Below are 10,839 nucleotides of genomic sequence, written 5' to 3'. Positions count from 1 at the left end.
AATATTGCCCATGGGCTTTATTTCCAAAAAAAAAAAGAAAGAAAACAAAGAAAGGTAAATAGCGCCCACCAATAAAATACAATCAGTCCGATTCTGAATATTCTCCAGATTTTTTTCCCCGAGTAAATAATTTTTCCCAAGAAAAAAATCCTCCTATTCCATACTTACCGGGAAAAGCATAATTAGTGAAAAGAACTTCGAATTTTCGAAATCAGCTGTTTGCTCGCTTTTGACATTTCAAATCAAATGTAAATATCAACTACGTTTACAAAAATTGTGGTAAAAGTGTGAATTTTAAATTAAAAAAAAACATGTTTAGTATTGCTTTCCGGCTTTTAATGAACGAGAAAAAAAGAAATTGTTCCACCAAAAGTAGCAAGAAGAAATTTGCGTGACCAGGCGAATCCGCTACAATTGCCGGACTCCTTGTAAATAAAAAATGTATTTTTGTTTGTATTTACTTTTACTAAGTATTATTTCTTTAGATTTGTGAAATATTATAGAGTAAATAAGGCCGCCTTTCAATATTTGTTGGAAGTTTTTACGGCCCACATTCATCCAGCCAAAAAGCAGTTCGCCGTTTCTCCCATCGTAAAGATGAGCGGAGTATTGCGCTTCTTTGCCGAAGGTGGCTACCAAACAGGAGTTGGCAAAGACCAGGACGTTGCCCTAGCATAGAGTAGTTTCAGCAAAATTCATACGGAAGTGCTGGAAATCTTTGAGAAGCACCTGTGCCCAAAGTGGATACAAGTAGCAAAGACAGCCGTAGAAAAAAGAAAAATTGCGCAACCTTTATATGTAAGGCATGGTTTTCCCGGTGTAATGGGATGCATTGATGGAACGCATGTGCGAATCATAGCTCCCACCGAAAATAAACATCTTTATTATAATAGAAAGGGAAATTATAGCTTAAATGTGATGCTTGAAAGTTTTTTCAATAGATGTTGATTTTTTTATTAAATATGTCGGCCGCTGTGGTGTAGTGGTAAGCAGTGCGAGCTTTCACTCATCAGCTCCTGGGTTTAAGTCCTGGTCAAATCAACATCTCAAAAAATATAGAACAAGTTTTTTCTTAACAGCGGTCATCCCTCGGCAGGCAATGGCAAACCTCCGAGTGTATTTCTGCCATGAAAAACAGCTTCTCATAAAAATACAATCGCCGTTCGGAGTCGGCGTAAAACTGTAGGTCCCTCCGCTTTGTGTGACATCAAGGCGCACACCACAAGTCGGTGGAGAAGCTCGGCCAAACACTAACATATGTGTAAGCGCCAATCTATTATATTATTATTATTATGTCAGTATTCACTTTTTACTTTTTACAGCTCTGTAATCATGAACTTAAAGTGCGCTACGTGGATGCATGCCACCCCGGTGCTTCCCATGATTCCTTTATTTGGAATATCAGCGATTTAAGAGCACACTTTGAACAGGATTATTTGCGAGGAGCAACCAACTTTTGGCTACTAGGCAAAAACTTTAAAATTAAAAAAATTATAAGTATTGATTATAATTAATATTATAACAAATTTTAACAGGAGATGCTGGTTAACCTTTCGAGCCATGGCTCTTGACACCACACAGGGTTCCAAACGAAGGCCCTACTGAAAGTAGATTTAATGAAGTCCACTCGAAGTGCCGCAAAGGGTAGATGGAGGTGTCTTCTCGGTGCGAGAGAGCTCCATTACACTCCAAAGAAGGCGGCAAAAATTGTGATTGTTTGTTGTGCATTACACAACATTTGCATACATTTCAAAGCAGATCTCATGGCAAATTATGAACCGACAATGGACGATTGCAGTGACATCAGCGAGCATAACGCTCTAACGCAACCGCAGTACATAAATGCAGCGCAGAGAGTACGAAGCGATATCGGGCTGAACTTATAGAGTTCTGCGAAAAATTCCACATAAATTTAAAGCAGATACATAACTATTTATAAGAGTAAAGAATAAAAGTCAATCAATCATAATATTAAGACAAATATTTTTCGAGTCATCTATAATTATTATTCAAGGCCTTTTATTAGAATAGTCCTTTTATAATAATTATCAGAGAGATAAATATTTTTAAGTCTTCAAAGACTTTTATTTTAAGGCTTGTATTATAAAGTCTTTTCATAATTATGAGAGCGAAAAAATTTTGTAAGTCTTAAAAGACGGGACTTGTTCACTAGCATTCCAGGATTTGTTTGTGGACCAGTTCGGGCCTGGTTGGGTAGCAGTTTGGGACCAGTTGGGGCTTGGTTTGGGAACCGTTCGGGACAATATACAAAATTTTTTAGCGCTCATAACACTGTGAGACAAATGGTAGGGTTCAGTGATCGGGAAGGATTGAAACTACCGGGGAAAGTTATATCGGTAAAAAAGAAGTTATACGTGTCCCGGCGTTTCGCTGGGTCACGTCTAGGAATCGAGATATATATATAACTATCATATAGGGGAAATTGTCACTTTTGGTGGTCTTTTTTTGACATAACTCGAGAACCACTAGTCCGATTTTGCTCAAACAAATTTAAGAAAATTAAAAATTATAATTCCTTTAATCTGTTCATATAATGTTTTTCTATATAATCAACAGTTTTAAAAAAATTTAATATTTTAGGCAAAAAATATTTTTTTTCTTCATACATTTATTTTTACCGGCAAAACTGTTGATTATATAGAAAAACGTTATATGAACAGATTAAGGGAATTGTAATTTTTAATTTTCTTAAATTTGTTTGAGCAAATTCGGACTAGTGGTTCTCGAGTTATGTCAAAAAAACTTCAAATTTGTTTGAGCAAAATCGGTCTAGTAGTTCTCGAGTTTTGTCAAAAAAAGACCACCAAAGGTGACAATTTCCCCCATATGATAGTTATATATATATCTCGATTCATAGACGTGACCCAGCGAAACGCCGGGACACGTATAACTTGTTTTTGACGGATATAACATTTCCCGTTGGTTTCATCCCGTCCCGATTTTGACTGTCGCATAGTGTAATTAATATCAAAAGCCTTTTATAATATAAGTCTCAAACTAAAAGTCTTTGAAGACTTAAAAATATTTATCTCGCTGATAATTATTATGAAAAGACTTCTACTATATAGGTCTTAAAATAATAGTTATTGATGACTTTAAACAATTTTCTCACACATAATTATTATCAAAAGTTTTTTTTTCATTAATAGAACAAAAACAACAATTCAGTCCTTAACAAAGTACATATGTATGTACATATATTTCTAAGTACATAGTACCTTGCTCCAAAAGATTCAATCAAGCAAAAAATTTAAATTTCTTTTAAAATATTGTCCACCTGCAGTACTCTTATACCAGAGAACGTTTATAAATGAGAAGGCGCATTTCCAGTGACCGTTTTTGTTCCGCAGAAATTTTGAGGTGCGGTCGAGCAAATACACCACTCGGTGACAGGTAATAAGATCAACGGAAATAAGGTCAATTGACTCTATTTCCCACCCTGGTGCGAAATAAAGTCAATTGACATTATTACCTTTTCAAAAGCGAAATAAAGTCAACAAAAATTTGGAAATAAAGTCATTGATGCTATTTCCTCATTCAAATTGAAATAGCGTCAACAATGCTTAAAGTATGTCGATTCATAGAAAAAAATGTTGTTCTTAAAATAAACATTGCCCCGTAAGTGTTGTTTTTTAATAGATGAAAAAGGTTATTGCCAAATCCTCAGTGTTGTGATATTAATCCACACACAATCATGAACTACCACCAATTGATTTTATTAAAAAAATTTGAATTACGAATATGTAAAAACACGATGCGGCCCCAAAACACAGCAGAAATCTCCCAATCAGGGCTGCTAACTACCCTTAGTTATGAGGTGCCATATTGAGGATAAAAAAAGTGCCAAAATGTGCCAAATAGAAAAATAAAAGTGCCAAAAAAGGTGTCATTCCATTTAATCATTCACATTTAGCAATAAAATAAAGCTACATTTTCCAAACACAAGTGCAATGATAAAATAAGATAAACCAGTTGAATTTATAGATTAGAAAATTTTAGCTGAGAAAAAGAAGTGCACGCAAAGGATTTCACAAAAATGTATTGAAATGTTATATTTTTTACAAAAGTACCATTTTGGCACTTTGTGCCAAATTGAAAAATTAAGTGCCATTTGAAGTAAAATGGGGACAAATGGCACGGTTTGAGCCAAGTTGGCATCCCTGTTTCCAATAACTTACAAATATAAAAATGAGAAATATCGAGGGCTTGAATTCATTAATACCCTCTATCTGCAATTTGCACAAAAACTAATTTGTGATTTTAGAAACCATCTGGGACTTATTACCTGTCGTTATATAAGGTAGCATTAATATCATTGATGACAGCTAAAGCTTAGGTGGATTTTTTTTTATCAGAATCTCATCTTTGTGAAAAGTGTGCAGATAGAGGGTATTATTGAATATAAGCCCCCGATGTTTAAAATATATAAAAATTGTATTTCAACGTATCCAAAAAATAAATCTACCTGCGTTACAGCACGGCGGGAGACGGGGAGGCGCGCTGACGCGGGCCGCCGCGAAGCTAAGCAAATTTAATGTTTGAAAGAGAATTAATGTCAATGGATTTTATTTCGTTTTTAAAAAGGTAATAATGTCAATTGACTTTATTTCGCACCAGGGTGGGAAATAAAGTCAATTGACCTTATTTCCGTTGATATTATTACCTGTCACCATACCACTCGTCGACGAAATGCCGGCTGCCACCACGGCAAAGATTTTTAATTCCTCCACACTTCGACGAAATTTACCATAGTGAAAAGCAAAATGCAGATTAAAAACGAAAATAAAAAGAGAAACAAAAAGGTGATCAGCACAGGGCAGACGGGATGCTTGCGGAGGCAGAGGCGTGCTGGTGTCAGATCAAAACGAAAACTAAAATAAAAATGGAAGTCAGAACGACAAGTGTTGACAAACAAGCGGGAGACGGGGAAAGGAGCGGGGTTTTGTACATTTTATTTTGACTTCTTTCCGCAATTGTCTAAAGTCATGTAAAATGGACCTTTTTATAAAAACTATTTTATTATAATTTAATTAAACATATGTGTGTATGTATATATTTACTTTGCACATACACATATATATACGTACAATATATCTATGTATTGTACCAATTCATAAATTTGCATTAATGTATGCATGCGCAATCGGCTCATTTTTAACCGACTTCCAAAAAAGGAGAAGGTTATCAGTTCGTCGGAATATATATTTTTTTTTTTGTATGTTACCGCATAACTTTGGACCACGTCAACCGATTTCGATAATTTTTGCATCGGAAAGGTAGTGTCTCAGAGGTGGTCCCATACTAATCCCATACTAATCTGGTTAAGAGAATGTATGTACAAATAATATACTTACTTATGTATTATACATACAATTACTTATGTGCAAACAAGTATATGCATAAGTATATATGTATGCATATATCTTTCAGTTAAACTGCAAATTGAAGCTGACAAATTGAAGTTATTTTAAGCACCTAATATTTAAAAAGTTTAAAAATCTGAAAGTAAATAAAAAATATAACAAAAATAAATCCTAAAATGAAACAAATTAAAATTGTTTTTCTCCAACTTTTGGTTGGACACGAATTACGAATATGCCTTCTCATATGAAGACAAACTTACAAATGCATTGATTGCACTGCACGTGTTAACTTCAAAGTTGTTTTTTCGAAAAGTTATTTATATTGAGAAAAAGTGTGCATTATCATTTATCACTGCTATACTGGTATTATATGTAAATAATGGGGCATATTCATAGTTAAAATAAAGTCGACACTAAAGTTAGTTGCAGCTTTTTCACATCATTTTCATTTCCTTCTTATTTGGGCTGACAAATTGATAACGTTTTTACATGCATACATATATAGGTATGTGTACATATAAATGTACATATGTACAACTCACGGCAGCATACATACATATGCACATAATTACACGCGTACTCAAATACAACAATAACTATTTCATTCATAAACGCATTCGCATATTTCTCAAGGTCAAGATCATTCATTCAAAATCCTACAGCAGCACATCTCCCCGCAAATTCATCACCATCAAGCGCAACTTTGTCAATCCGACACGAAAATTCTAAAATGTAAAATTGAAGAAATCTCGGCCAACCAAGTGAAAAGTGGCACATATTTCTCTATATCCAATGAAATATGAAATGAGTTATCTCGAATTTTGGTAATTTTTGGAAAACACTCTATTTCTCTGTGTCACACCAATATTTCAATTATTAACTAATAATTTATGTGGTCATTTTAATAAATAATTAATAAAAGTAAACGTTTTCTGCAGGAAAAAACAATATTTTTTTTAAATAAAATCAAAACTTCTAAAATCACAAACATAAAGCATCGTTCACTCAAAATCGGTACGCGTTCCAGCAATTTCTGTACAGCAATTGTTGGAATGTATTAAAAAGTTGTAATACAGATCGTTAGACAATAGATCTACCATTATGAGGTTTCAAGTTCACAGTACTGGCTTTTTATTTGACAGTTTTATTCGTGTTGGAAGTTGCTGCTCAAAAAATAATGTTGAAAAAATTCATCGAAAAACCGACATTTTCGGGATCAAAAATCAAATTAAGATTAAATATACCAAAAACTTATAATTATCTTCCAAAAATCAATGAATAGATTTCTTCTCCTTAAACTAACGGGGTAAGCTAATTATTAAAAAACATCATTTCGCATCAGCTTAAGGATAAGGCTCTTTACCTCAATTAGGAAAAAAAACGGCTTATCAGAAGAAGATCGCGCGAGAGAATCGGAAAACGATTATCCACAGTTCAGCGAATGCAAGGTATGGCAAGACTTAAACCTTATCGAGTTATAATATACAAAATTCTGTTAGATTAAATACATTTTATAACAAAAACCGCAGCCGTTTACTTAACCCCAATGTTCACAGCAAATGTGGTATTTTATATTAAAACATGTTTAAAACTGGACTTCGGTCAACTCCCACGTTAAAAGTTTTAAGCTAAAAAGAAACAGGGTGATATCCTCTAACAACTAAATCTATAAAAGTTGACACAGTTGTCAAAGGGCTATGAAATGACAAGAGAATCGAGGCAGTCTCATTAAAACTCGATCAGATCCACAATGGGTCATTTGACCCCAGAAATATGCTGGAAGGAGCGCTTGCACAAAGTGTTATTCCATTGTATCATTTACTTTGGACCTTTTGTAAAGTGTTGGTTGGTTTCTATGAAAACTAATTATTCACAGATAACTTTAAATCGGTTTGAAGACAATGATGTGAATAAAGTTCTGGAAGTCATCAATTTACGAATATGACCTATTTACGTCAAATCAAAAAATACATGGTATTTATTTAAAACAAAATTAGTAGAGACGTGCGAGCTGTGCAAAAACATAAACTAAAGATAGTTTAGTAGGGCAAGTTGACTACACAGGTCTCTAGAATGGGTGTTCAGAAAAATTTTATCATTATCAAAGAAATTGTCTCTAATTTGTTTATCCAAGCAAAATATGAAACTTTCGCTAACATGTATCTATAACGGAATGTTTTCCCTTTATTTCAACATATTAAGTATTATTTTCTGAAAACCTATTAAAAAGATATAACCCATTTCATGCGTACTGATTTTGAGTGAACTATGCTTTATGTGGTTTTATCGAAAGTTCACAAATGTAACGTGGCAACTTAGCTCATTTTCACATTTTTCGGTCCGAAATTATAAAATTTTTGTCCATGACGCGCCACGGTTTTTGTTCAGGTGGGTCGAAGTGACTTGAACACCATTTGTATAAATGCAAAAAAAAATGATTTTATTTATTTTTTAATTTTAACAATTTCTATACTTCAAAGCGTTTATAAATATATATTTATATATATCCACAGATTATTTTAAATTTTTTTCATCCGTAACCAAATCTTCAGTACCATAAAAAGATTCAAACACATTATAGTACAACCAATGCGATGTTCAAGCTAGAGCTACTCCACTGTACATGTGTATATGTACATATGTATGCATGTATGCGTGTAAAAATGTCAATTCAAGTTTGCGTTTAACCCATTTTAGCGGACATAGTTGTTTTAGTTCCAGATGTTAATAATACACTATTTTACAACGTTTTTTATGTTTAATCTTCATGCAAGTTACATGTATCGTCGAGAACATGGTTACATGCCGAATTTTAAATTAATTATTACTATTCTCCATACAAAATGTACGAGTATTGCTTTATTAAATGCAAACTTATGCGAAAATTTAATATTTCGTAAACGTAGGGTTAATATGTTCGCGCACGTGCCAATCTGGTGCCGATTCGCAGAAATTGAATAAAAATAATTTGTTGTGATGGGAGTGGCGAGGGGAAGACGAAATCAGACCAATTGTACATTTGTACGTACATATGTACATTTATAAATGCATACATACTTACATTTTCATTTGTTTGCCTTTTTTGATGGATGAAAAATTTGGTAGCAGAAATATGTAATATCAATGAAACGAAGTTTACAAATATGTGCTTTATAAATTTAGGTTTATTAATTAATTAGATATGTAAATGACAATGTGAGGGACAAATATGCACATGACTAGCGAAGTTGCCACCCATCCAATGGCAACATACACGAAAATAGAAAATATTTGAAAAGTGAATTACCTATGAGTATGAAAGACGTTAGCATTTTTCCTTTATAATCTTTAATTTTCGCGCATTTATACTTACATTATAAATCTCATCAACTTAGATGAAATAGAAAAATGCATACATGTTTAGCTGAAATAGAAAAATTCATACATGTTTGCAAAAACCAATTTGCAATCACCGAATCGATTTCACGCAAATCTTCATATTTTCGGCAAGCAAGCAAATGTACAAAAACCCGCTCCTTTCCCCGTCTCGTATTGATCTTTCCCCGTCTCCCGCTTGTTTGTCAACACTTTTTCTGACTTCCATTTTTATTTTAGTTTTCGTTTTGATCTGACACCAGCACGCCTCTGCCCTGTGCTGATCACTTTTTTGTTTCTTTTTTATTTTCGTTTTTAATTTGCATTTTGCTTTTCACTATGGTAAATTTCGTCGAAGTGTGGAGGAATTAAAAATCTTTGCCATGGTGGCAGCCGGCATTTCGTCGACGAGTGGTGCATTTCGTCGACGAGTTGTATATTTGCTCAAAAACGGTCACTGGAAATGCGCCTTCTTATTTATAAACGTTCTCTGGCAAGGTAGTGTGTGTTAATATACATATATTAAATATAGCCAAAACGGGTAAAAAAACGGGTCAAAATAAAAACTCTATTATTTCTTCCATCACTGTACAAAACAACAAAAAAAATCTTATTATTTAATATTGCCCTTTAACTCTTCTATCTCCGATAGACGACGATTTCTCTCTATTTTACTCTCCACTTCACTAAGTCTAAGTTTTTACATAAATAAATTATGTCGCTTCATTTCTTCCACTTTTTCTTGTTCTAGTTGAAACATTTTTTCAAAATTTTGCCTTTGAACGTCATAAATCCGATCAAGGGAGCGATACATTTTTTTTGTAATTTCCTTTTGGTCCTTTAAACCCGTCACAGCCTCTTTTATTGACTCACACACCTCTTTTTGTACACCGATTTCCTCTACAAACATATCGTTAGGATAGCTATTTTGCTTTTTTGGCTCGCTTTGCGGAGCGTTGTGTTTTTTTCGTTTTCGGCTGATACGGAGTATTTCAAAAGTGCTATCGAGTATATAATTCTCTGCTGTGGAATTATCTGCAGGTGACTTTGTCACATGACTTGAAAGGCCAAACTTTAATGTGTCTGATACACCTTCCACAGATTCCTTCATCCCAACTAACTCGTAGATTGCTTCTTCAGTAGGCGACAATTTTTGTTCCATGTTGGGTCCTCCACCAGTTCCTTTGCCAGCTTTTAGATTTTGGGCAGCCTTTCGCCGTACGTATTTTTTTTTTTGATCAGCCCAAACCTGAAATATGTATTGCACTTTTATTATTTATAACCTCAAGTAGCTTATCATCCTTACCTTTTTCCATTCGCACACATTTTTCATTGGTGGTCCAGCCGAGTTTAAATCCTCTTCCACCTGGCGCCAAAGCTTGTTAACATCGTCCTTCTGGCCTTTATAAAAACCGCGCGCAATGTCTGGGTGCGCCTGCATGCGACTGCAAAGCAGCTCGATCTGCTGCTTAAGGGTGTTTTTGACCTGGGTGTAATAATAATGTTATTAATAATCATTTTATTATGCAAAAATTTAATTACTTACATTTTTCATAAGGACTCTCTTTAAATTTCTTGGCGGAAAAATTCTCCAGAAATGTCATCACAATCTCCCTTTTTTTGGCATTCGTAATAGCTTCTTTTACCCGCAAGGAAAAAATTCATGACATTTGCCATTCAGAATAGGAGGAAAGGGAAAAGAGAATAAATTCCCCGAGAGTTGTCATTCAGAATTGGGCTGAATGAGGCCTGCGGGCTGTGTTTCCTTTGCGAAAGAACAATAACGGCCGCGGGCTTTATTTCCCAAAGAAAAGGAATAGCGGGCGTCCAATTGATTTATTTCATAAAAAAAAGGAAATAAAGCCCGTGAGTAGTTTTTCTCTCGCTTTTTCAAAAAATGCTTTAAGAAACTACCTTTATTCATAAAAAACTCCATTTTCGGAGGTATTTTCAAATCGGTCCAGCTCGCTTAAATCGTAATATTTTTCCGAAATATTTTGGTGGACGTCTTAAAATATAACAAGTTTTGTAATCCCGGCTTAAAAACCGCAACTTTTTTTGGTGATGCAGTCTAGTGTACATACATACATACATATGTATT

General features: G+C 34.1%; 1 protein-coding gene across 1 annotated transcript; it reads right to left on the bottom strand.

Moving 5' to 3' along the window:
• Positions 1–9,615: 9,615 nt before the first annotated feature.
• On the bottom strand, positions 9,616–10,293 carry LOC118754511 (the record flags this gene model as incomplete). The annotated part of the gene is made up of 3 exons (XM_036489389.1): positions 10,285–10,293; positions 10,045–10,224; positions 9,616–9,987 (listed from the first exon to the last, which is right to left on the bottom strand). Coding segments are annotated over exons 1-3 (561 nt in total), but the record flags the coding sequence as incomplete, so codon positions are not given.
• Positions 10,294–10,839: the final 546 nt, after the last annotated feature.

Source organism: Rhagoletis pomonella, unplaced genomic scaffold (assembly GCF_013731165.1).
Source record: "Rhagoletis pomonella isolate Grant_MI unplaced genomic scaffold, Rhpom_1.0 Rhpom_scaffold_04039, whole genome shotgun sequence".
Taxonomy (NCBI): Eukaryota; Metazoa; Arthropoda; class Insecta; order Diptera; family Tephritidae; genus Rhagoletis; species Rhagoletis pomonella.
Note: the sequence above shows the minus strand (reverse complement) of the source record. Positions and strands in the feature narration are given on the sequence as shown.